The 26,008-nt window shown below is 44.3% G+C and overlaps 1 protein-coding gene and 1 non-coding gene across 3 annotated transcripts in view; both read right to left on the reverse strand.

The window, feature by feature from the left end:
* Positions 1-12,874: 12,874 nt before the first annotated feature.
* RPL21 (ribosomal protein L21) overlaps positions 12,875-26,008 on the reverse strand; it is a 45,672-nt gene continuing 32,538 nt past the window's right edge. For both annotated transcript variants that reach the window (XM_044073279.1, XM_044073280.1), the window contains exons 3-5: positions 24,754-24,866; positions 13,282-13,432; positions 12,875-13,015 (exon numbers count right to left, since the gene is read on the reverse strand). In XM_044073279.1, the coding sequence (XP_043929214.1) occupies positions 12,926-13,015; positions 13,282-13,432; positions 24,754-24,866 (354 nt within the window). In that variant the 3' untranslated portion in view covers positions 12,875-12,925. The remainder of the gene's footprint in view (positions 13,016-13,281; positions 13,433-24,753; positions 24,867-26,008) is intronic.
* Positions 24,572-24,705, reverse strand: LOC122803702. Its single transcript, XR_006365148.1, has one exon. It is a non-coding gene; the product is annotated as a small nucleolar RNA SNORA27 (small nucleolar RNA).

Raw genomic sequence — 26,008 nt, forward strand, 5'->3', positions numbered from 1 at the left:
TCTCCAGATGACAAACACATCCTCCAAAAGGGTATCGTAGAGACAGATACCTGGTGTCAAACTCATGCTGTAAAGCTATAAGCCAAAGAAAGCATAGTTATCCACTTTTAGAAAACAAAGTATCCCCAGAGTACCACATAGGTAGTAGCCCCCAAAATGTGGAACAGGTACTAATGTATACATACAGCCATGTGTATCTCTCCTTTGATAATCACATTACCAAAGGGTTTTGGAAATCCCTCTGTGGAGCACATAAGCAATAAAGGGTTTGCATGCAGATCCACAGAGGTTGTTGCACTCCTATAATGATTAGTCATCTTTGCCAGACTTTGCTTGCTTTGGAACAGGATTCAAATATACCTAAAGCATAAACCTTCACTCACACTCCAATAGAAACCATGATGGGTAGATGTGAAACAGAAGACATAGCCCAGGGATCACTGCAGTGGCTAAGCTTGTCACAAGCATACAGAAGTGACCTAGTCTGGAAAGCACCAGCATGCTCTGGCAAAGATAATTAGAAGTTATGTACTCACCATAACGTTCCATCTGAGTAGGTGTATTCATTTGTCTGCAACCTGTGGGTTATGGATCCGACATCGGATCCGAACCGGCATGGTTTTCCAGCTATGGATCCAAGCTCTCAGCTCCTCCCCTCACCCATAATGCCCTGCTCTACCCTCATGACCTCAGATCGAGTTTGCCAAAGCAACAACACCCTGAAAAGGGTAACATAGAATAAGCAGGAAACTGAAAGGCCAGGGGGATAGGAGGGCGGGATGGTTGCAGACAAATGAATACACCTACTCAGATGGAACGTTATGGTGAGTACATAACTTCTAAATCTGAAGTAGGATATTCATTTGTCTGCAACCTGTGGGACAGAGTCCCCAGCTACCTGAATCTTGGGGCCATCATGGAAGGATATTCCGAGCACCGGAGCCAAAGGATGCTCTACCCCTAGATGCAAGATCCAACTTATAGTGGGAAATAAAAGTATGAGATGAAGCCCACGTGGCTGCTGCACAAATATCATCTAGAGGAACCCTAGCCTTGAAGGCTGCCGAGGTAGATACTGACCGGGTTGAATGGGCATGAACCCTTCCGTGCGGGCCTTCCTGAAGCTTGATAAGCCAATAAGATGCACTGTGAAATCCAGCGGGACAGAGAAACTTTAGAAATTGGCTTGCCCAAATTGAATTTTGCAAAGGAAATAAACAACTGGTCGGATTGCCTATGACCAGCCAGCCCTGTTCAGATAAAATCTAAGTTGCCTGTGAACATCTAATGAATGGAGCTTATATTCACCTTTGTTTTCATATTTAGGGAAGAAAACAGGGAGGTTAATGGACTGATTGATGTTTGCTTCAGAAGCGACTTTAGGAAGAAAGGACGGGTTGGTCCTGAGGTAGACACGGTCCGGATGAAACACCAAGTAAGGAGGTTTAGCTGATAATGCTTGAAGCTCAGAAACTCTCTTGGCCGATGTAATGGCTACCAAAAAGGCTGTCTTGTAGGACAAGAATTTGAGATCCACCGTAGCCGCTGGCTCGAAAGGGGGAGCGGTCAAGGCCTGTAGAACCAGAGAGAGGTCCCAAGGAGGAACCGCTTGTTTTATAGGGGGCCTGAGAAGAAAAGTACCTTTAAGAAAAATTTTACACAATTTGGCTGACATAAGAGGGTTAGAGTCATGGCCAATGTGATAATGAGAAATTGCCGCCAGTTGTACTTTGACTGTGGAACTGCTGGCACCATCGTTAAAGAGAGTGGTTAGAAATTCAAGCACTAATGGAAGAGGAGCCGTGAAGGGATTCAGGCCTTGCCGCTCCGCCCACAAAGAAAAACGTTTCCACTTGCTGCGGTAAACCTTTCTAGTGGATGGTTTATGAGCTGCCACCAAAATTGCCTTAACAGGTGACGAAATACCGGAGTCCTGATCAAGAGTGGAACTGGAGCAGCCAAGCCGTCAGCTTCAGGTTGTCCAGATTCAGAGGAGGAATGCAGGATGGATGGGATATCAGATCCGGATGGGATCTAGAATCCAAGGAGGATTCACCGAGTGAGACCTTAGGAAGGGAACCAGATCTGTCGAGGCCAAACGGAGCAATGAGAATCATTCTGCAACCCACCCGAGAGGCTTTCTGAAGAACTTGGAGCATCAGAGGCAAGGGTGGATAAGCATACAGAAGACCGGGTGGCCAAGCATGCACCAGAGCTGCCTCTTGGGGAACCTCCGGGAGGAGGTATCAGAGCCAAAAAACTGTCGCACTTGGTGTTTGAGGGAGAGGCAAAAGATCGCATGAAGGGTTCCCCACCGTGCGAATATGCGTTCCGCTACTTGACAATTGAGAGACCACTCGTAAGGGGTCAGAATGGTGCGACTGAGCTTGTCCGCTAGGATGTTGGACCGACCCGGAATGTGCGTTGCTATTAGAAAGCGGTTGGTGGAGATTGCCCATTCCCAAACTCTCATGGCTTCTCGACAAAGAGGGTAAGACCTTGTTCCTCCTTGCTTGTTGATGTACCAGACCACAGACATGTTGTCCGATTGAATCGCAATTGTTCCCAAGGGAAGAAAGCCCTGAAGTGCTAGCAACGCTAAGAGCACTGCTCTCATCTCTAGAACATTGATATGCAGTAAGGTCTCTGAATCGTCCCAAGTGCCTTGGACGGTCCGGCCCGCAAAGTGCCCCCCCCCACCCGAGGCGGGAGGCGTCCGTGGTCACCGTGGCGAGAGGGGGAGAAGCACAAAATGGGCGGCCCCTGTGGAGATCCGGGGAGTGAAGCCACCACAAGAGGGACCGCTTGCAAGCCTTGCTGATCGCAATGGGATGATGCATGGGGAGAGCAAGGTATGACCACTGTACTAAGAGCGTCCACTGTAGAATGCGCATATTGAGCCTGGCAAGAGGAAGAAGTGCTATAGCAGATGCCATGGACCCTAGAGCCCTCAGGACCAACTCCTGAACAGAACTTGAGTGGAGAATGGCCTGCACCTGGAGCTGCAGATTTTGAATTCTGTCCGCAGTGAGGAAGGCTCAGAACTCCTTGTATCTAGCCTGGCCCCTATAAAATCTAAGAGCTGTGTGGGCCAGGTTGGATTTCTTTGTATTTATTATGATGCCCAGAAAAGGAGCAAGATGGAGGAAGGAGTCTCGGCCAATAAAAGTAGATGCCTTGTTGGGGCGGTAAGGAGCCAGTCGTCCAGGTAGGGAAACACCTGCACCCCTGAAGCCTCAGGTGGGCCGCTACCACTGCTAATACTTTGGTGAACACCCTGGGGGCTGTGGTGAGACCAAAGGGAAGGACCCGAACTGGTAGTGACTGGCTCCCAGCCGAAGCGGAGGAACCTCCTGAGCGCCTGTCCATCAGGATGTGGTAGTACGCGTCCTTGAGGTCTATCGAGCACATCCAGTGATTTTCTCCCAGAAGGGGAGAATAGATTGCAGAGTGACCATTCGAATTTTTCTTTGGGGACTGCCAGACTCAAGAGAGAGAGGTCTAGGATTGGTCTTAGTTCCCCGCCTTCTTTGGCACTAAAAAGAACCTGGAGTAGAACCCTGATCCGACCTGGTCTGGGGAACGGGCTGGATGGCTCTTTCTTTAGCAGATGGCCAATTTCTGCCAAAGCGCCTCCGCTGACCGGGTGGGACGCCTGGGAGGACTTCAACTTTGGAAGGTGAAGGAAAGCGATGCGATATCCTCTGGATATGATTTGGAGAACCCAGCGGTCTGATGTTATGGACTCCCATGCCGCTAGGTGCCCCGAACGCCCCGACTGCCTCCAGAGTGGAGCAGTCGGGCAACCCTCAGGGTTGCTGGCCGGGCCGCTCAGAGAAAGGTTCCCTGGACCCGAAGTTTCTGGGAGCCCTCTGCCTCTAGGGCGGCGTCCTCCCTGTCCTCCTCTGCCACGGAAGGACTGGTTGTCCGAGCAGGCTGGGACTGCTGCGACTTCGAACCACATCTTCTTCTGACCCTTTTGGTTCCTAGAGTAGGGCCTCTGGGGTGCAGAGAAGCGGATTCCGACGGCAGACAGCGCCTTCCGCCCTTCTCGCTCTGGGTCAACGCCTCGCGAACGGTTTTGCCAAAGAGAGCAGAACCATCAAAGGGCGCTCGCAAATGACGCTTTGAAGGGCTCAGAAAAGAGGACGGAGCCAGGCCTGACGCCTAATGACTAGGCCTGTCCCGCAGCTCTAGCGCCTTCCGTGGCGTGGGAGAGTAGCCGATAAAGGTATTAGTAACTGACCTTAGAGTGGCCATACGGGTGGAGTGCAGAACCCTGTCCTCCTCCGAAATGGACTCTGGGGGAGATGCAGCATAATCTTTAATCAGATCTCGCTGCATCCTAATGACATGTGCCAGTAGTTCAGCGCCCTTACGAAGGTCGCTGAACTAAACATCCGCTTCCCCAAGCGGTCCATCATCCGAGACTCCTTGCTCGGGATGGACTGAGGGACTCTCCTGAGCCAGTTCCCTCTTGGTGGCCGCCGTCAACATGGCATCTACCGGGGCCCCTTACTCCAATGGGCACGGTCGGACGGTGGGCTAAGGATCCTATCGGGCCTCTTAGGAATTGGCTCCACGGTGTCCGGTTCCTTCCACGCCCTGGTGGTAATGAGGTCCACCAGGGGTCGGCAGGAGGGGACACCCAAGAGGTAGACGGGCCCGCTTCAAATGCCTCCAAGAACACGGACTCGTCCGAGGAAGACTTGGGGCAGACCACCCCCTTATGGAGCATTTCCATGATGTCTCCAAATGAGACATCCTCGGGGTGACCGTGGGGAGCCTTCCCTTCCTCCAAGTCCGTGTCTTCTGTGAGAGACTCGGGAGTCAATGTGCCTCCTTTGCGTATGCTTGCGAGGACATCCTCTGGGGGCTGTCAGAGGAGTCCTCGCAAGCAGCAACTTGTTCCATTGGAACAACTTGGGGCACAGCGGGCTGTCCCAGGGGCCGGATGGTGGAAGCCTGGCCCAGTGCAGAGGGAGCGGGACGGAGCCGAACAAGTGCCGGGGTCCGGAGACCCTCAACAGGGCCCTCTCCACTACATCAAACGCCGAAGGGAGCCGACCTCGATCAAAGGATCCGACAATCGGCTCCCCTCGGATCCGAAGAGTGGATCGGAGCCGGCGCCAAGCGCCGGATCCGAAGGACAGTGCGCTCCGACACAGACGGGCGCCGAAGGAGCACTGATCCCCGGATCCGAGGCTCGGATCCAGGCTCCGAGGTCGGATCCGATGCACTCGAGGGCAGGGTCGGATCCGGTACCAAGTACTATCGGCGCCGGCCCACCCCGGCTCGGCTGCTCGGCTCCAGCTGCTCTGAACCCGGTAGCGGGTCGGAGAAGGAGCAATAGGTTTGAAAAGGGTGTTGAGCTCCCCAGAGGGAGGCAAGAGCACTCCCATCTGCATCTGGGCCTGGATGAATCTTCTCATCATCCGGTCCAGATCAGCATCCGAAAGGCTGTATGTAGATCTCGACGAGGCTACCGAGGCAGGCCTTGAGTGCCTCCTCGATAGCCTCGACGGAGATCGGGTCTCCTCCTCCTCAGGACCCGGTGAAAAGCACACTGGGGACCGGAGCCGAGAAGGAGGAGACCGAGCCGACAACGGAGCCGGGGGAGAAGCCCGCTTGGCTGGCGGGGCCGAAACAGAGGTCTCGGCCCGCCGCTTGTGGTGCTTCTCCCTCCGGTCCTTTTTCCTAGCATCCCTCTCCTCTCCAGAAGCGGGAGGTTGAGTCCCAGGAGGAGGAGGGGGTGCCACGGAGGGGAGAACCGAAGGTCCGGTTACTCCCGAAGGAGCGGAGGTCGGAGCCGAGTCCGGCGGTAAGAGGCCCGCCAAAACAAGCTTGGACCTCCGCTCCTTCAGAGCCCTGGGGTTGAACCCTGCACAAATGGAGCATCCAGATGTGAGGTGTTCAACCCCCAGGCATCTAACACACCGAGTGTGGCCATCAGCTGGGGAAAGCTTATGGCCACACTCGGAGCATTTAGAAAATATAGATTTGGGCTGTTCAGCCATCCCAATCTATAAAGAAGTTACTAAACTAAAGTAACTAAACAATATACACACACAGGCCCAACACACACACACACTACGCCAACAGCGAGGGGAGGGAAATAATTTTAGATTAACTCTAAAAGTAAAAATATAAAAGGGGAAACCTACACTTTCACACAAAAGTTCAATAAAAAACTTCAAAATTCTAATATTAACAGTAGAAAACTAGCACTTAGCTTGAGCTTTAGAAACCAATCCAGTCACCATGCGCGGCAAACGAGATCTGAGGTCATGAGGGTAGAGCAGGGCATTATGGGTGAGGGGAGGAGCTGAGAGCTTGGATCCATAGCTGGAAAACCATGCCGGTTCGGATCCGATGTCGGATCCATAACCCACAGGTTGCAGACAAATGAATATCCTACTTCAGATCATCTTGTTTGACAACTGCGTGTAATTGAGACTTCTGAGTTAACAGCCACATGAAATACTGCCTTCTACAAGTGGCACCTTATATGGTCTGTCCATGCTAATTCAACTGCTGGAAGTATCAATTTCTCCAACATCAAATTCAGATTCCAGGATGGCACACCTGACCGCTTTAGGGGCATTAGATGCAAGACCTGCTTCAGCAAGTGTTAACTGCTATCCTGGAATAGTGAGTACAGGAGTCCAGAGGTAAAACACTACATATAGGTGGACCTTTGTGGAAATAATGGTACGCCTGGGTGAAAATACTGAATCAGCAGGCCACCGTTACCCACTACTTCAGTAGGTCATCAGCTCCCTATTTGGGCAGCAAAAGGAGTTTACATTTTGCCACACAATTTCTTACTGCTGGGTTTCCTGACCTCAGTCATGACAGTCTGCATACCTGAAGTACCAAAAAAGAAACAATCTTCCAGGCTGCCAAGAGTCCCATGAGTAGTAGGATGCACTCCCCTTAAATCAGCACTGCTGTGTAACGGATATAGGCATCACCTCCTACAAAGAGAAGGCCAGCAGAAGCTAATTGTCAAGGTATGGATGGGTGTGTGTGCCTTTGTGCAACTGGCAATAACTAGGGAAAGATATTTTGACAATTCAAATACTGGATAAACCAAATAAAAGATGAACTGAAGTGGCCACACACTGCAAAGATTCGCCTATCGAAGTGCTGACATTCACCTTCTAAAACAAATGCTTTGAGACTTGGCAACTGAAGGCCAGTCCAGAAAATTAGCATTTTTAGTGTGGGGGCCGAGAGGTGCTCATTTAGCTTAGAAAAGAGAATGGGCCTCTACAGGCCACTGTTTTTTGAAGCCACGGAAAGCTTCAGGTAAAGACCTTTTACCTGTCACCTGGGAACCATTTCTGATTCCTTCCTCCAACATTCACATGCAGAATGGGTACAATGAAGTGCTCTGTCTGCATGTTCGCTTGTACCCCCTTGCTCAGGGATTTAGATTCTAGACTGCACATTCTAGCAACGACTCCTAATACCATTCTGTCAATGACTGCCGTCCAAGCTAGCTATTAGCCAAACCCCCAATTTGGGAGGATGCTCAGTCAGGGGGAAAGGTTAGGTCGGGGTAGTCACAGCTGAGGGCCAAACCTTTAGCCTCTTTTCTTCTGCTGGACATATTTTATGCAATGGCCTGTCCATGCGATTGGTTTGCCTTTCTTGTTTTCTGTACTATTATGCTTGGTTTAAAGGTAATTCCAACTATACTTACTAAGAAAAGTTGGAATACACAGTGGTGTGTATACATGTCCTCTCCTTTTCTTCCAAGGCACTAAAAACTTTACAGATCTGTGGCAGAGTTAGCCATCTAAAGGGGCAATCAAAAACTTTGTTATAATGTCCTCAGCTAATGACCAAACAGTGCCATGCATGTCTGCTTAGTACTGTCCTGCCAGCAGCTACACCAGAAACAGTACCAGCAGCATCACAATCACATTTAACACTATGCGTAATCTACTTAAATGTTTTTCCTAAAGAGGTTTTATGGTCATCTTTTATGGTTCCAAAACCTGCTAATGTTCTACTGCAACTTCAAAAATAGAAGTGAAAATTCAGAACTCTGAATGCTAATGTGACAGAGAACCCCACCAATTCAGGAGCATCTCATTCCCATTATGAAAGTTTCTTCCAGATGAGAATTTGCCCCCTTTGGTATCTTCTACAGGCTACCAACGTTTGCAGTTGGTAAACAGAAAGGAGTAGGGCCCACCACATAATGTAAACCTTGCCCAACTTAACTGGGACTGGTGGATGAGCTGGATCTTGGGGAATAAGCCACAAGCACATTCGGCACTGCTGCTTGCAAAGGGGCAACTGCCATCAACTCAGAAAATACCATAACCCAATAACTCTAAAGCCCTCTTCTGGGCAGACACCTCAACCACTGAAACCAGCCCTATATAAAGGCCTAAAAAGATGTTAGATCAGGTGCTGAATCTAGGATCAAGGTGTCTTCACAGTCAGCTTGGGGGATAAACTTTTGAAATATAATCCAGCTCATCCTCCCTTGATTTGCCAGGTTCCATAGGATCAGATACTGAAGGTCTAGCATGAACCCTTAAGCAGCCCTAGGCAAAGAGGAACCACTCTGGGGAATGATTTGGGGAGGGCAGGTACCTACTCAAGACTGTTTTCAACACAGCTCATTGAACATTTGCCCAAAGTTTGTAGTCTGCACAAAGTAGGGGAATCCTCGTCTGTCACATGCCTGTAAACCACAATTAAAATAGAAATAATCCCTCATCTCCTTGTTTTATCACTATGCACCTCTCCACTTGCAGCATACAGTAGTTCCACTGGAAAAAGCTTTGTGCTCAGTCCACCCAGATGTGACCAAGTCATATGAAACTCCACAGGGACATCAGGCACACAACTCAAAGAAACCAGGCCCAAGGACAGTACAAGTGACACCTCTAACAGCATCTTCGAACAAAGAATGCTCTATAGGGTGCCCTCAGTCTCTTCAGGCCTGCAGAATCACTTGTTTGAGGGGGATGTCTGGACATCATAAAATGCCCTTTTTCGGTTTTAAATGCGGTAGGAGAGGAATCACTTATGGCTTTTCTTCATGAAGTCTTTAGAGATGTTACAAGCAGCAATGTAGAGGTAAATATTAATTTAAGATCAGTTGTTTAATCTAACAGAAAAAGGCAAATCTCTGAGCAAAGAAATGAACTCAATCCCATTGGGGGTCAACGGCACTCTTCCATTTGTGGCCTGGCCCAGACTACAATGACATATGACTGTCAACACCCAGAGATGGCCAACCATTATGTCTACCTTTAACACAGAAATTTAAACACAAAGGCTCAGAGAATATCAGCATAAGATAAAAGGGTAACAGACCACTTAAAAATACTGTACATCTGCTTAAAAAAGTAATTAGAAAACATCTAAACAGGACTTCTCAACTCTCTAAGGAATAAGTCACTCTGCAGACTGCTATGCTTTCTGTTCAAAACTGCTCAACAGATTTAAGATTCTGCCCCCAAAAGCATGCAAATGGGATTCTTCATTATAAATCCAACTCCCTGCAAATATTAACTGCTGCTGACATGTACAAGTACCTCCCCTATGCTAAATTTAAAACCAACTTGCTGGACTGCTCTCAGTTCGCCGGTGAAATCCATTCATTTCATGCTGCATTAATTTGCTATCATGGGAGGACGATCATCACAGAGCTCCAGCCAAGTCCCACTGGTTAAATATATGCAAAACTGCATTCTATCGTAGTAGTTTTGAGAAACATTTGTTAGTAGCCCTCAAATTATTTTCTAAAAGTGTTTTGAGACAAAGGTTTCAATAATATGCCATCAAATGTTCCACCAAGATGAGACGTTCCATTACCTAGCAATGTTAAACTTTAAATTTCACTCTTAGACCAGATTTACACAGCTTAGTTCTCTCCCCAAAAGTGTGGAAGAGAAACCATTCAACTTTGCAAACAGCACCAAAGTTTTGGCTTGTTCAGAATACCACCACATTGCAAAACTTTAGTCACCACCTCAGGTATTGGCAAAGGGGTGCACAGAATTCCTCTCATCAAATGTGGCAAAAAAAAAAAAACAAACTATAGAATATTCTTCACTGCAGTTGCCTGTGGTAGTATCTGTGAAGCATGTATCAAGGGGGAGGCCTGAAAACACTCAGTCAACAAAATATACTTTTTTTTTTTTGCATAAAATGACTGCAAAGAACTGAGGCAGTTTAAATGTAATGGTAACTAGAAAAACGATCAAAGCATCATACAAACTTCACATAATCAATATTTGGTACTTGGTATTTAACACTGCCATATGTATGGGGGGGGTCTTCCCATTCTATTTAGGCAAGACAGAAAACCTGCAAATATGACTGATATAAAGTAGATTGGCCCATCAACATAACAGACCTTGCCATAGTCTACATAATGTTAAGCACTAGGTAGGGATGCTTACAGACAAATTTTCAGCAGCTTGTAATCCTGCACATAACAGACAGCATCACTTCAAAGCAGTGCTTATCAAAACACACTCAATTTACTTAAATCACACAAATAGAAATACATTGCATCCATTACCTACACACCACAGATGTACGGTAACTTTTACAAGTACTAGTGGCAGTCTAACAGAATGAAAGATCTTGGCACAAGTACTCAATACAGAAACACTACTACTCAGTTTCAAAGGAACAATCCTGCTGAAAACAGCTAACACATGCCCATATAATTCCTTTAAAACTACACCAAATAAGGACAAAAATGTATTCTGCAAAAGAGGGTGCGAGGCTGGCATAATGGTTACAGTGTTTAACTTACAGACACAAGTTGCAGGATTTGATACTCACATGGGGTAACTGGCTGGGCTTAAAACGGTCCACAAGGGCAACTGGCCTAGTATGAACCTATGAACGGACAGCTTTGAGCCCTATGAGTGCATTCCAGAGTAGGGCATAAAGAAAACAAAAATCTTGAACCACGTGGAAAACGTATGCACAATACTGTAAAGGACAACAGGATAATGAATACAAATGCCAAGACCAAAAAAGAAGTCACCACCAAACAAACAACCACAAATGGACTCAAATTACACAAGTGAAGCCATGTGAACCTCACACAAACAGGATAAACAGGGACAATAAAAGCATGGGTAATGAGAAGTCACAACAGACAGAAATGGCAAGGAGCAAACTGGGAGAGACAGAAATACAGAAATACCGTGGTGGCAATTAAAGGGAGAAAGAAAACCACATGGTTAAAAAGTTGGGAAAAAGCCAGCAAGATACAGAAAAGAATGAACAGGGGCAGGAGAAAGACATTAAATGGTAAGCTAGAAAAGAAACTGGCAGTAGTGGTAAGGCAAAGAAACAGCACAAAGACCAAACAGAGGGCATGGAGAAGAGTCAACCACTAGTGGAACAAGCAAATACACAAGCTTTACAAGTCAAACAAAAAGTATCCAAGTGTGAAGAAAAGATGGAGGGAGGTGTGACAGATTTATTCCAACTCAGATGGACCTTGCCAAGTTAATGAAGACTAAGCCTACAATCTATTAACCCCCTCGGGGGCTGTATACTGGTGCCTCCCCCCACCACTGCAGAAAAAAGCCCTAGAAAGGAGTACAGGGGTAGCCACACTTTACCAACTTGCACCTTCCCTGCTGAGCAGAGAAAAGCTGATAATTACAGGGAAGACGGCAGACCAGATATGACGCATGGTTTGGAAGCCTAAACTACTACTCCAATTAGATGCAAGTATATAAAAATAATGGTGGGGGAAATCATAATATTTAATGTCCATTGAGACAGACTTCTGGTTTTATGTACTTAAACACTATGCTAGTCCTTGGTGTTTCTATATTGCATACTTTCACTTTTACATTATGTGGCTCCAGATTCCAGTTTTGGACTACATTCAGGTTACATCCAGAAGGGATAGCCCTCAAAAGTAATTTACTTTGATACAAGTAAAACTTTCCATGCAGTGTGTACCAATGGTATTAATCAGCAAGTGCTTGTACAAAAATGCAAAAATGGAAGGGGGAAGATTGGTAGATGAAAGGACATAAGTGGTTAAGTAAACCTATACTACTATCAGAAAATTAAGTAGCAATGTACTACATGGCTCAGAGTTCTGGGACCAGTACTGCTCAGAAGGCATACTTTACAACAGAATGTATGCATGAATCGCAGGTTGGGGCTATTCTGTAAAGTGAAAAGGGATCTTGCCAATACAAAGTGCTACATCAATAGTACAGTTCAGGTGTCTTGGGGCGAAGTGTGGAACTAATGCACTATGAACAGGGAAAGAATCTGGGACAAATGCCCATCATGTACTTGCTGCAAGAACTAAGAATGCCTGGCTGCATAGAGTGAACTAATTCTACAAGACAAAAGGTAACGGTTTCTTTGGAGTAACCCTGCAGCTTTGGAGGCCAAACAGGAGACAAGGACACATCAATCTTGGAAAAAAGCACAAGAGAAAGCAGTTCAAGTATTAAAGGAATATGGAAGAAAATGGATAAAATACACAGGCTTACAAAACCATTACCATATGTGCAAAATGTGGAAGCTGTAAACAAGGAACTGTTAGAGAGAGTTAGCAAGCCACAAAAATGACTCCACTACTGTATCCTTGTGTATTGTTTGAGTACAGAACAATCTAGTTGACAGAAGAGGGAGGTGCATTATCAAGAAAGCAGTGAATAAATTGAGAAAATGGTTAGAGCAACTGCAGTTAACAGGTGGAATACAGAAAGCAAGCCACCCTTCCCCCAAACATCAATAATTCAATGCCAGTACACAGTACTCTTGTTTACCATAAAGCAGGAGCTATTTAAACAAGAGAATTTAGAAATGCATTATCACATCTAAGAAATACACAGGCACAAGTCCTCCAAAATTTTTCACTCCCCAAAATAGGGGCTTTTATTTTTTTTCCTGGACTGAATTATGCCATAAACTCGTAAGGTATTGGTTCCAGCAGCTCTGGTTCTCTACCCTTGGTCGAGACAAAGTGTGCAGCTTTTGGTGGAGCAGGCTAGAGAGAGAAAGAAAAAAGTCATTAGGGTCAAGCTTCAAATTGCAGTATGGACAACCACAAACAGCTGTGTTTTCAATTCAGTTTTCTATTGCCAGAGTAGAATACTGGTACTCAAACTTCTATCAAACTACTTATTCATTCACTCCAGAGAAATGGATCAACCAAATGAACAACTAAATGAACAAACTAAAAATCTAAGCAATCAAACATTCTACATCTAAATTACTTCAAGTATCAAGTACTTTTAATTAAGTTCTACATACCTGACGTTTGAGTTCAAAGAAAACACCAGATTTCTTTGCTTCTGCTTTCTTTCTCTCATTCTCTTTTACACGCTCCAGGAAACTGTGCCTGCTCTTTGAGTGTTTAATATGCTCAATTCTCACATTAATCCTTTTAGCAAGAATCTTGCCTCTAAAGAAAAACAAATCTCTTATAAGACAGCATTTAAATTTTTTAAAACACTAATTGCCACCTAATTTGCTTTAAATGCACTTGAATACATACAGCGCAAATACATTTTACCCGAAGACTTACACATTAACGTTTTTCTTTACTTTTGTTGCAATTATGCAATCATCTTGTAAAGTGGCCAATCTTATTCCAAAATATGAAGTTTTTAGTTACTTCAGAGGAACTGTATGTTAAAATTTAATAAAATGGTGTTGACCGTATGCTGAGCAGATTCCCAATTCCATGTCAGCCAGCCCCGCCATCTGATGATACAGCAGATGGGAGAAAGCATGTAGTGGGTTGGCATGTTTTCTGTAGTCTGTGGCAGATTTTATTACAAAGTAACCAGAATGCAGCACAGTTGTTTATTCAGACAACAAAGCACTGTTATATTCAAGTGAAATGTAACAAATGTAAGACAGAACAGGGCAAGATTCTCAAGTGCACAGTGCTTGGCGTACACTAATAAAAGATGCAAAATTAAAAATCAATGTCTACCATTGGACTGACTGATCACTTTTAGGGAGAAAACTACAGATGTTTTAATCGCCTCAATGACAGGCCTATTGGCCAGTGAGTTCATAAGTTTACAATACTGGAAAGAAAACATTTGTAATAATCTGTGCATTTATGAAAATGCTGTAAATTGATTAATAGCAAGGTTCTAGTGAGGCTGTAGCTTGATTTTTGTCAAAATGGAGTAAAGTTCAAAATGTCAAACTGTTCAACTAAACAGCAGTAATCTTTTGTTCAAGTCTAGGTTTGAAAATGGATTTAGGTAAAAAACATGGCAGAGAAGCTGCATTTAGTCATAAAAGCTTTCATATGAGGCTAAGCAATTCTATCACATTTGGTTGACACATTTAAAGAAAAACGGAATTTATGGCAACAATCTAACTGCACTAAAAAGAGGCAAGTTGTTAGCCACCATACAATCATAAGAGGTTTAACATTAAAAGTTTAGTAGTTTTTATGTAGATTTTAACGGATGCGATCCTCCATCCACACTTATGCAATTATGGACTTTGTGTTAAGATGGATGCAGCAAGTGGGGCGGGGGCAGAGAGGCTTGTCTCAGTGAATTTTGCGTGGTTTTGTATTTTAGGAAGTTAATGTTAACAAGTGATTCAGGACTCGATAACTTAAAGTGGTACCATAAATCTACCTTACACATACATGCTTTAAGTTTGTTGACTGGATTAGTCCCAGTAGCCTAGGGTCTCCTCTGGAAAGAGGCTACAATGTGGTATTTATACTACTACTAGGGGACATTTGGCCAAGCTACTGGGGAGCTACTCTTTTCAGTAGTGCTGTGGGATTTTTAGGATCCACATGAACTAAAAATCTCAAGTAGCTGGGGACTCCGTTTAATGTCTCATCCAAAGGAAGACATGGTCAAAAGTGCATCACCCCCCTTATGTTGCACTGCAATGTGAAATCCATCTACCTAAAAAGAACCCACAGTCTTCAAAGGTGTGTGCGCTAGCAGTGCCACTTGCACTGCTCATATTTAATATCTACACATTACATACACACAAAGTTATATTTCCAACACACTCAAACTGACAAACCTTTAACACCTCTGCACACGCATCTTTTAAATGGAGATTTTTTTCGAAGGAGGCGAGCCCTGGTGCAGCCCTCTCCTTTAAATTACTTCACATTTTTTTTTACCAGGAAAGTCCAACTGGGGGAGAGCCCATTTTCAGGGGAGGCCCAGGAAGAAAGTACAGTTTTGTACCTACCATAAATGTAGATGTCCGATAGGCATGCATCTGCAGTCCTTACAAATGGGTTGTCCTGTCGCCAGGCAGCCCTTCGGTCGGCCGGATTCCAAAGTCTGGGTCTGGCCTCGGCTGGTGTCGCACTTCACCCGACGTCATAGCTGCAGTTCTTCGGGTATAAAGGCATCAGCCGACGCCATTTTCCTCAGTGTTTCTTGCCCCAGATGCCAGGTGCCCTCTAGGAAGGCTGAATTTGGATAAATGCAAATGGTTCCAAATAGTAGAGAGCAAACAAAAAATAAGCATGTATGTACATATATACAAACAAATACACCATAATAGATTCCCCCAGCTAGCTACAAGATGGGCAAATACCCTAGGAGTACCACAGAGGGGAAGGTGGGTGGGTAATCCTGACTGCAGATGCATGCCTATCGGACATCTACATTTATGGTAGGTACAAAACTGTACTATGTCCTTCAAGGATGCATCTGCAGTCCTTACAAATGGGTAGAATACCATAGCCAAACTGGGGGAGGAGGAGAAATAAGATTATGGTGTAGTTAAGATCCCTTGCAAAACAGCAGTGGCAAAACCTGCTCGGGATCTGGAGTATAAAGGTAAATTATAATGATTGGCAAATGTATGCACGGAGCTCCAAGTAGCAGCCTCTAAAATGTCTTTGGTAGCCACTCCTCGTAAAAAAGCTGTGGTAGTGGCTGTAGCTCTTGTAGAGTGAGGCCTGATGTTTTCTGGAGTTTTCTTTCCATGGTAGGAGTAACAAAATCTAATGCAATTTCCTATCCACTTAGAGATTGTCTGTTTTGAAATTGCTTTTCCTTCCATTCCTGTTGCATATGCTACCAGTAGCTGGTCAGATTTTCTGTTGCTCTTGGTTCTGTCCAGGTAGTAACGTAATTGTCTATGTACATCCAAGGTATAGAACAGTCTTTCTCCCTTGTTCTGTGGGTTGGGGAAGAATGTTGGTAGGTGGATATCTTGATTTAAAGATACCCTGGAAACCACCTTTGGCATAAAAGTAGGATTAGTTCTCATGGACACTATATCTTGATGGAAGAGCAGGAAGGGCTGTACAGCCATTAATGCCTGTAGCTCAGATACCCTTCTTGCCGAAGTGATTGCAAGTAGGAAAGCAGTTTTCCATGATAAGTACTGTAATTCTGCTGTTGCTGCTGGTTCGAAAGGAGGAAGTGTCAACTTTTCTAGCACAAAGTTCAAGTCCCATGCTGGCAATGGTGGCTTCCTAGGTGGTTTTACATTTTTAATTCCTCTCAAACTGTCTGAGCAGAGGATGTGAGAAGAGTGGAGGATCCAAGTTGTATTCTGCTGAAATAGCTGATGCATGAATCTTAATGGAAGAATAGGACAGCCCGTTGTGGAAGAGCTCTGCCAAGTATTCCAGGATGTTAGCTATGTTTACCAATGACACATTCTCTCCTTTTGCAGTACTCCAAATGAGATATCTTTTCCATTTTGCTGAATAATTTTTTCTTGAGGGTCTGCGCGCCTCCAAGATAATGTCTTTAACCCTTTGAGATAAATTTGGGTTATTTGGTCTTATGCAATGTTCCAGGCAGCCAACTGCAGTGTTTTCAGGCTTGGATGCAGGGTTTTGAAGTTGTTCTGTGTTAACAGCAAGGGAACTAGGGGTAGAGGCCATATTTGTTCCCGAGACATACTCTTCAGTAATGGGTACCAATGTTGCCTTGGCCAGTTTGGAGCTATCAGAATGAGCCTCGGACGGTCTTATTTGATCTTCAATAGCACCTTGTGCATCAAAGGAAGAGGTGGGAATGCATATGCTGTCAGGTTTTTCCAACTGAAAGATAGGGAGTCCACTTTCCAAGCAAGTGGGTGGTAAGTCCTTGTGCAGAATTTTTTCAGTTGGTGATTGTGTGGGGATGCAAATAAGTCTATTTCTGGTAGTCCCCATTTCCCTGTAATGGTTTTGAAGATGTCCGGATGCAGCATCCATTCGTGGGCATCCGTGGTAGTTCTGCTTAGGATGTCCGCTAGTATATTTTCTTTTCCTGGCACAAAAATTGCTTGTAACTGAATGTTGAAGCTCAGTGCCACATTCCAGAGGTCCATTGCCATCCGGCATAGAGGGTATGAATGTGTGCCTCCCTGCTTGTTGATGTACCACATAACTGTGGTGTTGTCCGTCCTTAGCAGTTGACCCTGTCGAAGAAGTGGTCTGAATGCCTGAATTGCCAGTTTTAATGCCAGCATTTCCTTTTGGTTTATGTGTAGGTGCAGCTGGTCTTGAGACCATAAGCCTTGTATGCACTTGTCCAGCATGTGTGCCCCCCAACCGAGGTCTGAGGCGTCTGTTGTGATGGTCTGGCTTGGTTGAGTGGTGCGGGACAGTCCCTTGTTTGACTGACAGGCCTGAGTCCACCATTGGAATTCTTGCTTCAGGCATGGAATTATCGGAATTTTGGTTTCTAGGTTGTGCTTGTGCTGAGACCATAAATTCCTTAGGTACCACTGTAACTTTCTCATATGTAGTCTGGCATGTGGAATCAATATTATGCAGGATGCCATGTAGCCGAGAGCTTGCAGGACCTTTCTTGCTGTTAGCTGGTTCTGTCTTGTTAATGCCATGAAGTAGAAAGGGAGTTGCTCCTGTTTTTCTACTGTCAGGAATGCCATTTGTTTTGTTGTGTCCAGATCTGCACCCAAGAAGGTTATCCTTTGGGATGGTATCAGCCTTGACTTTTTCATATTGACTGTGTATCCCAGGGCTTGCAGTAGTTGAATGACCCTTTGAAAATCTTTTGTTAATTTGTGCATGTTGTCCGCTTGTAACAGGCAGTCGTCCAGGTAAGGGTAAATTTGAATCCCCTGAAGCCTGCAATGAGCAATTACTGATGCCAGGCATTTCGTGAATACTCTGGGCGCAGTAGATAAGCCAAAAGGCAATGCTGAGAATTGATAGTGCTCTGATCCTGCAAGAAATCTGAGGTATCTTCTGCATTTTGGTCGTATGGGGACGTGCAGGTATGCCTCCTTGAGATCTAGAGTTACCAGCCAAGACTCCTTGCCCAGCATGGGAAGAAGCTGCTGTAGGGTCAGCATTTTGAATTTTGGAACAATTAGGTATGTGTTTAAAGCGGACAGGTCGAGAATAGGCCTCCATTGATTTTCTTTTCTTGGTACCAGGAAGAGTCTGGAGTAAAATCCTTGCCCTTGTTCCATAGATGGTACTCTTTCTACAGCTCTCATCCTTAGTAAGTGTGTTATTTGTTCTAGAGCTTCTGTCTTCTGATTTGGAGGCAGGTTTGGCATTCCTCTCTTCCTTGGTAGAGTATGGAAATGAAACCTGTAGCCTTGGTCTATTGTCTGTAAAATCCATTTGTCTCCTGTGATGTAATGCCAGTTTACTGAAAAGGCTAGCTTCCGCCTAAGGGTGCCTCTAGTTGTTCCCTGGTAGGCGGTGCTAGAGCCAAGTCACTGTGATTGTCCTCTGGAAGTGGTGGTGGCTGTATCTGTGGCTGTACCTCGCTGGTTGTTAGGCTGCCACTGACGTCCCCTGTAGGCACCTCTGGATAGACCCCTGCCTCTTGAACGTCTATTCCTGCCTCTCGGAGCTCTGGAGGTGTCTGGAAAGGACCAATTCTTGGAAGGCCAGTTCCTGTTAAACCTTGGAGGTTGGACCTGCAAGAAATCCTTGACTGTCTGGACAGATTTTGCTTTGTCTTCCACCTTCTTTAGCACCTGCTGTGCAGGGGAGCCAAACAAATTGAGCTTATCCATGGGGGCCATCTAGGAGCTTTGATTTAACATGGTCTGGTAAGGACTGTTCTTTTAACCATGCATGTCTTCTGATCACTGTGCCAGTCATGGCTGATCTAAAGGAAGCCTCCAGTGCATCATAGCCGCATTTTAAGGAATGATTACTGACCTGCTGAATGTTATGTACCATTTCCTGTACAGATTTTTTGTCTAATGGTTCATCCGAGGACAGTTTTTTAGTTAACTGATCTAACATAAATTCCTGATACTGAATCATGTGGAATTGACAGTTCAAGGCTCTAGCTGAAAGAGTAGCAGAAGTGTAAACTTTTTTACCCCATCTCTCTAAGGCCCTAGATTCCCTTTCAGAGGGGAGGGGGTTTTTGGTAGAGGTAGCTGCTACAGCCTTGGGTCCCTGGGAGATAGTTTCGGGGTCAACCAAAGGGGCCTTATACAAATGATAATGTGTGTCCGGAACCCTGTTAGTACCTATCGGGCTTTGCAGGGGCCGGTGGAAGAGAATCAGGAGCAGTACAAGCATCATTAAAAGCATCATCCACAACAGTAAGTACTGGAGGAATGGCTAAAGGCCTATGCTGTGGTAAATGCAAAAAGGTTCTAAGCCTTTTCCTTGAGTCTGAAAAATCCTGGCCCTGCCATTGAAATTGTTCCCTCATAGCATGCAAGGTTTCCCCAAAAGAGAATTCCTCAGGTGGAGAGGCAGAAGGAATGGACTCTTCTGCATCAGAGTCCTCATAAGGAGAAATAGGGGCCTCTGGAGGGTTAGAAATATCTGATTCATCAGAGGAACCATCTGAAGAAACTGGCTCAGGGGGCTCTACTCTGATCCTCTTCTCTGGAGGTGGGTGAGAGGCCCTGTCTGGATGTGGTTGGGATCCCCGGATCAAAGTAATGAGATCCTCTGCTAGACTAAGCATTTGTGAACTAGAACTGGGCCTGTGAGAGGGGGTCTTAGCAGGCACAGTTTTGGTAGTTTTTGCTGCTTTAGCCCTGGCAAAGGCCTTAATCGACATGGATGCAGGAGGCCTAGCAGCTCCACGTGCAGGGGTAGAAATATCCCAAGGGATAGTGTCAGATAAATCCTGTGAACCTGCAAGAGCAGGTGGGACTTCGGTAGCAGATTCAGCCAAGCTGGATGAGGCCTCGGTAAGTGGCAAGTTTTCGGCTGAAGGAAGAACCGTGGACTCTGTTTCAGCCGAAACAGAGACACTCGCGGTTGGCTTAACTGCGGTTTCGGTCGAAACCGCGGACCGCGAGTGTCGGTCCTTTTCCTTGCGTTTTTTAGAAATTTGCGAAGTCGGAGGATCCGACGGCATAATGTAAGCAAAAGCGGGGCCGAAAAACTCTTCAGCAAATTCCGACCGACGTCTAAGCGTCCGTCGGTTGAAAGAAGCACAGGCTAGACAAGCTGCTACGTCGTGGTCTGGGCCTAAGCAAGGCAAGCAGTAAGAGTGGAAATCTTTATGAGGTATTTGTTTCCCACAATTTAAACAGTTATTCACTTTTTCTGACATCGGCTGAGGCAAGAAAGAGTCCCCAACGGGGTACTTAGCTTTTTAGAAGACTTCGGTAGTTGTAGTAGTAATTCTCTGGTTCTGACCGACCGGCACTTGCGAACAGCTTCTGCTTCGGGCGCCACGCGGCAAGAAAGACTGAGGAAAATGGCGTCGGCTGATGCCTTTATACTCGAAGAACTGCAGCTATGACATCGGGTGAAGTGCGACACCAGCCGAGGCCAGACCCAGACTTTGGAATCCGGCCGACCGAAGGGCTGCCTGGCGACAGGACAACCCATTTGTAAGGACTGCAGATGCATCCTTGAAGGACATCTGCTCCAGATGCATGCCGTTGGAATGTGGGAGGAAACCAGAGCACCTGGAGAAAACCCACGTGTACACAGGAATGACATGCAGACTCTGCACAGAAGGCACCCCAGCCGAGAATCGAACCGGAGAACCTCTTGCTGTGAGGCAACAATAACTGCTGCGCCCTGTCCATTACTATTACACCATTCTAACTCAGACATCGCACATTCCCCAAGGATAAGACATATTCCACAACCCTGGAGATTGTGTAAGGTTAGCTGTGTGCATGTCTTCATGGTGGCTTAAGTGTATAAAATATATGCCTACACAATGCACAAGCAAGGACAAGACATCTGGGTTACTATGCCACTAGATTCAGTCCTCAGACCCACTAAGGAGTATAATGCTCCCTTCAGTGTGTACCTAACCAGGCACGTGCAACAGGATCACCCACAAAGGTTCCTCACAAAGAATACTGGGCATAAACACAATGCCCTATGCAGATCACCTCAAAACCCTCTCCAACATTCCTAGAGACTGCTGACGTTATGCTTATAGCGAGTATTTTTGGATCCTTCCCCAACACAAAATGATCACAAGAACTACTACATCCAAGGCTTTAACCTTTGCTTGCAATTTAAATAGGACATGGAGTGTGAGGTATACATCTCAGAATTCACATTTTATGGAATAGGTCTCTTGTTAAGATGAAGCAGTCTCCTTCCCTAACCCTATTCAACCCTGAACCAGTGATGTGAAATTAGAAATTCACCCGTGGTCTGACGCCCGTCTCTGATGGATAGAGGCAGCAGTTATAATGTCCCAATATACACCCCTGGGGGAGGAAAAAAAAAAAACACACACCACACTGCAAGACAAAAACAGCCCGTGGAATACACGTGAGTTGCATGGCTTTATAAAAAGCCCCAGTGGTCAGCCTAATATACATCTATGAACCTATGACAGGAATATCTTCGAAAATGCACCCTAGCCAATCCACAGAGCAGCTTTAACCTGCTAAAGTAAGATACACACACACCATAGACTGCATTTCCCCATTCTTTTTAATGCAATGTGCTCTACATACTGCAAGACATAAGAATTACTAATGCCTCCTGCCTGACATACTATATCACAGTTATGCTGTCAGTGTGGATGGCAACAGCAAAAACAAAACGAGACCAGAACCCCACAACAATTGGCAATACACACACTGACATCTGGGCATAAACTGCCTTCTAGGAGTATTTTTTTTTTTTTTTTTTTAATCAACCATATGTTTTATGCACACCAATAATTAACATTTTAATCAATTAAAAAATAAATCACTTATAGTAACACTTGCCAATTAAAATCAACAGTCATTCCCCTTAGGAAACAAAGTGTCAAACTTGAATATATATACACAGCTTCGTTAAAGAGGTTTTTACCAATTCCCTCACCCAATAAACTTTTTCCAAAACAGCAGCTTGTAAGCCCTGTACTGAGCTTCCACGTGCTTCCAAAAAATGTTGCCACCGAATTTTGTTCTCTTAGTTCTATATCACTAATATGTTCAAGCAACCTTATTTTAAAAGTCCTTTTGGACTCTCCCACATAAATCTAGTCACACGAACATCTGAGGGCATACACAATGCTCTCAGTATCTCATAAAATTTCCATGTACCTCAAATTTCTGACCAAAGAACTAAAATAGGGTACAATAAATGTACAAGCTTTAAATGGATGGCAATAGCAACCTGGGGTTGTGGGCAGAAAATCCTGCACACAGCAAGGACTGCTCTCCTTTCAAGAACATTTATGTGCAGACCGGTTCTGCAGAAATGTTCATAAATCAATACAGCACATGTTGGGATAAATGTATGGAATTTATGTAACTGATATGCAGGCTAAGTACATGCACAGAAGCATACATAAAACACCAGAGAGAGTACAACACAGCCTAAATAAATTCAACCAACCATACAACAAACTGCTAAGACCAGTACAATGAGATTTGTTGGTCAGAGTGGCAAAAACCTTTGAAATCAGACCAGGGAAACTGCAGAAGACATTATGAAAGGCATTTCTGCTAAATATCAGAAAAGCAAGATAGAGCAACTGTACATGAAAATGTATCTAGATTTACAAGTGAGGTGGTAATGGTGGGGGGGAGTTGCAAGTGGTTCAGATGACAGACTCCTTGGACTCTACTTACTTTCAAGTATGGATACTGTAGTGAAACAAAAAAGGAGTGCTGGATTACTGAAGCACCACACATCAAATCACTAAATCCAAAATCTTATTTACCCAAAATGGCAGCCATGAAAGCAAAACACTTGTCGCTACAAATCAAACAGTAGGGGAATTTCGCCTAGGTCATGGTCAAAATTTCTCACAAAACAACCAGCCTTTGTTCTCCCTTAAAGAGATGCCAGGACTAAGGAGACCAACCTCATCACAAAAGGGGGAGGGGCATTCACAGCAAAAGATCGGAATTAAGTCCATCTGAGGTACACAATGCACTGGAACTAGCAAACTTCTATATAAAAATCCATGAAAAGGAGCAAGGCAGATACCTAAAAGTGTAAAACTGTAAAGCTCAATTTCTTTTTATCACAGAGACATTCCCCTTACAAGATGCAACCGCCAAAGTGTTTAGTAGTAGGAGCAAGACGGATGCAGAAAGTTATAGGCAAAGAAAAAAACGATGACACATGTATATAAAAGAAATACCCGATCTCCCACTCCAAAATTACCATATGAAGGGGGGACACTTACCATTCTTTTAACATTTGAACAACTGTTTTCGGAGTTAATGGCAATCGTGCCACAAAATGCAACTTGGATAAACAGCATCATCCATATTTACCTACTCTTAGTAATCAAAACTAGCATAGGTCTCTGGTTGTAAGTTTTTTTTTCGGTAGAGTCTGTACCGCAATCCAATGCTGTAACCTAAATATATACCATTACTTTGTGGGGTCCCCAGGAAAAGCAAAATGGTCCCTTAATGATGAATGTATCTTTACAACCGGCTTACCAATTGTTACCTTAACTTACTCCCTGACTAGTTAATTTCAGATATGAGGAGGGGCACTAGGCCCACACAATTTCCAAATAAAATGTGCTGCAAAGATTCCCCAGAGTTAACCATGCTGTCAACATCGACTTCTCAACTTCAACCATTTACTTCAAAGGCCCTAGAAGAGAGTCTGTGTTAATCTACAGTATTTTCAAGCAATGCACTAATTTGTGCCTGCATGTGTAGGAAGGGATAAATGTACCACAAAAGTAAAACTGGTATGAACACAGTCAACCAAAACAAAAATTCACCTTGTAGCCCTGGGTACAAAACTCAGTCATTTATCTACAATTGCTCAGGTTGTCACAAAGGAATACCTTGCCTAATGGCTTAACAAAAAGTCTTCAAAGGACTACAATCAGGACCTGATAAGTCTGAAGGCAACAAGACTTGGGATGAACACACACTCAGCATTTAAATGACAGGGTTTAAGTCAAACATTAAAGATAAATGAGAAAAACTAAATGTATCCCTGCCAAACACAAAATAAAACCTGGCATGCAAGATGGCACACACTGGGGAGATGAAGTAAAGAAACAAAACTCTGACTTAAGTGATGAAAAGAAACCCCATTTGTTAACATGAGTGCAACTTGGCCTACCTTATCTAGTAGCTCTACACTATGCACACAGTCACTGCTCATTTTCTGCCAAGATGTGTAGCTTGCAAGCATTACAATGTGGCAAGACAGTATGACAAACTTCAAAGTCTCCACATTAAGATAAGCAAATGTTTCCAATGACAGGAACCAAGCCATACAAACCAGCATGCTTGGGTTTTAAAATGGATGCTCACTTTTCCCCATCTGAATGACCAACAGGTACATCAAAAGTACTCTGCTAGCAAAGTGAGAAGGGGTTACAAACTATGATCAAAACTCAACTCTTCAAGACACCAGTAAATACTTACTTGATCTGTTTGTTCACTATAATGCCTACCGCATGTTGCGTAACATTGTAAACTTTTCCTGTCATACCATGGTAGCATTTGTGAGGCATGCCTTTTTGGATAGTGCCCATACCCTGAAAAGAAAATATGTACAAAATATTAAACACAGTACAACACTGAATTTTAGCAACATTACTATAGAAACTGGCTACAAATCAACCTGTTACGAGAGAAAATATCAAGAAGTACGTCTCAAAGCTAATTCCAGACTCATGTCTTCCCAATTTATGGAAAACATTAATTTTAAGTTAAAGACTTTTCAAACCATTTCTATATTTGTATGTGTAAAACTTCATTTCCACATCACTAGGGAGATAAATTTCAACTTATGCTCTTGTATATTACGACAAGAGCCCAGAATTCATAGGGGTGTGCTCTACACCACACCAGGTAGTGTGAGTTTTTTGGATTAATTCCACGCTAATACAACAGGTGGACGTTCCACACATACTCGCACACATACAAGACTAAAAATTACTACACAACACCAACATTCACATTAGGTACAGTTAGTACTGTACGTACAATAAAGTGTAAAGGAAGCAGGAATGTAGCCTTGGTTACACTAGGGTCTGTTCATTTTCATTTTATTTTCAGTTGTATGGTACCCTTAAACACTGTTTTTATAATTGTGTTTTTAAAAATTGTTTTTATAAAACTGTCTTAAACTGTTAAAAGTGGTCAAAACTTTTAAATAATAGCAACTTGTAGAATGGGGGATGGTCTCACACATAGGTGATGACTCACAATATATTGTATATTAAATACTGAATAAGTAAATACATGCATTTTTTACATTTCACATACACATAAATCTGGTGTTATATACACTGTGATGGATCTGTTTTTAAAGTATTTCATTGTTGGGGCTTAATTGTATAGTACTAAGCATGCAAATGTCTTGCAGGGTCTGTCCTTTTTAAACACTGTTTTTAAATACTGTTTTTAATGGACTGCAGCACAAAATGTTTGCTTACAATGAGATTAATAGGCTCATTACATGTCTTAATTAGTTTTAATTGATGGATGTATAAAGGCAAGTCCTTTAGAAGGTTCCACTGTTTTGGATTCTGAAGAAGTAGAGTATTTACTTGTCGAAAAGTGTATGATATTGAACGCACTTCAAGTTTATCAGTTAATAAAAGAAAACTAATCCTAGCATCTTGTGGAGAGCGTCTTGCTTCCAACAACTTAGTTCTAGGTTTCTTTTTCGTTC

Source organism: Protopterus annectens, chromosome 5.part1 (genome assembly GCF_019279795.1).
Source record: "Protopterus annectens isolate FY-2018-M chromosome 5.part1, PAN1.0, whole genome shotgun sequence".
In the NCBI taxonomy this organism is placed as follows: domain Eukaryota; kingdom Metazoa; phylum Chordata; order Ceratodontiformes; family Protopteridae; genus Protopterus; species Protopterus annectens.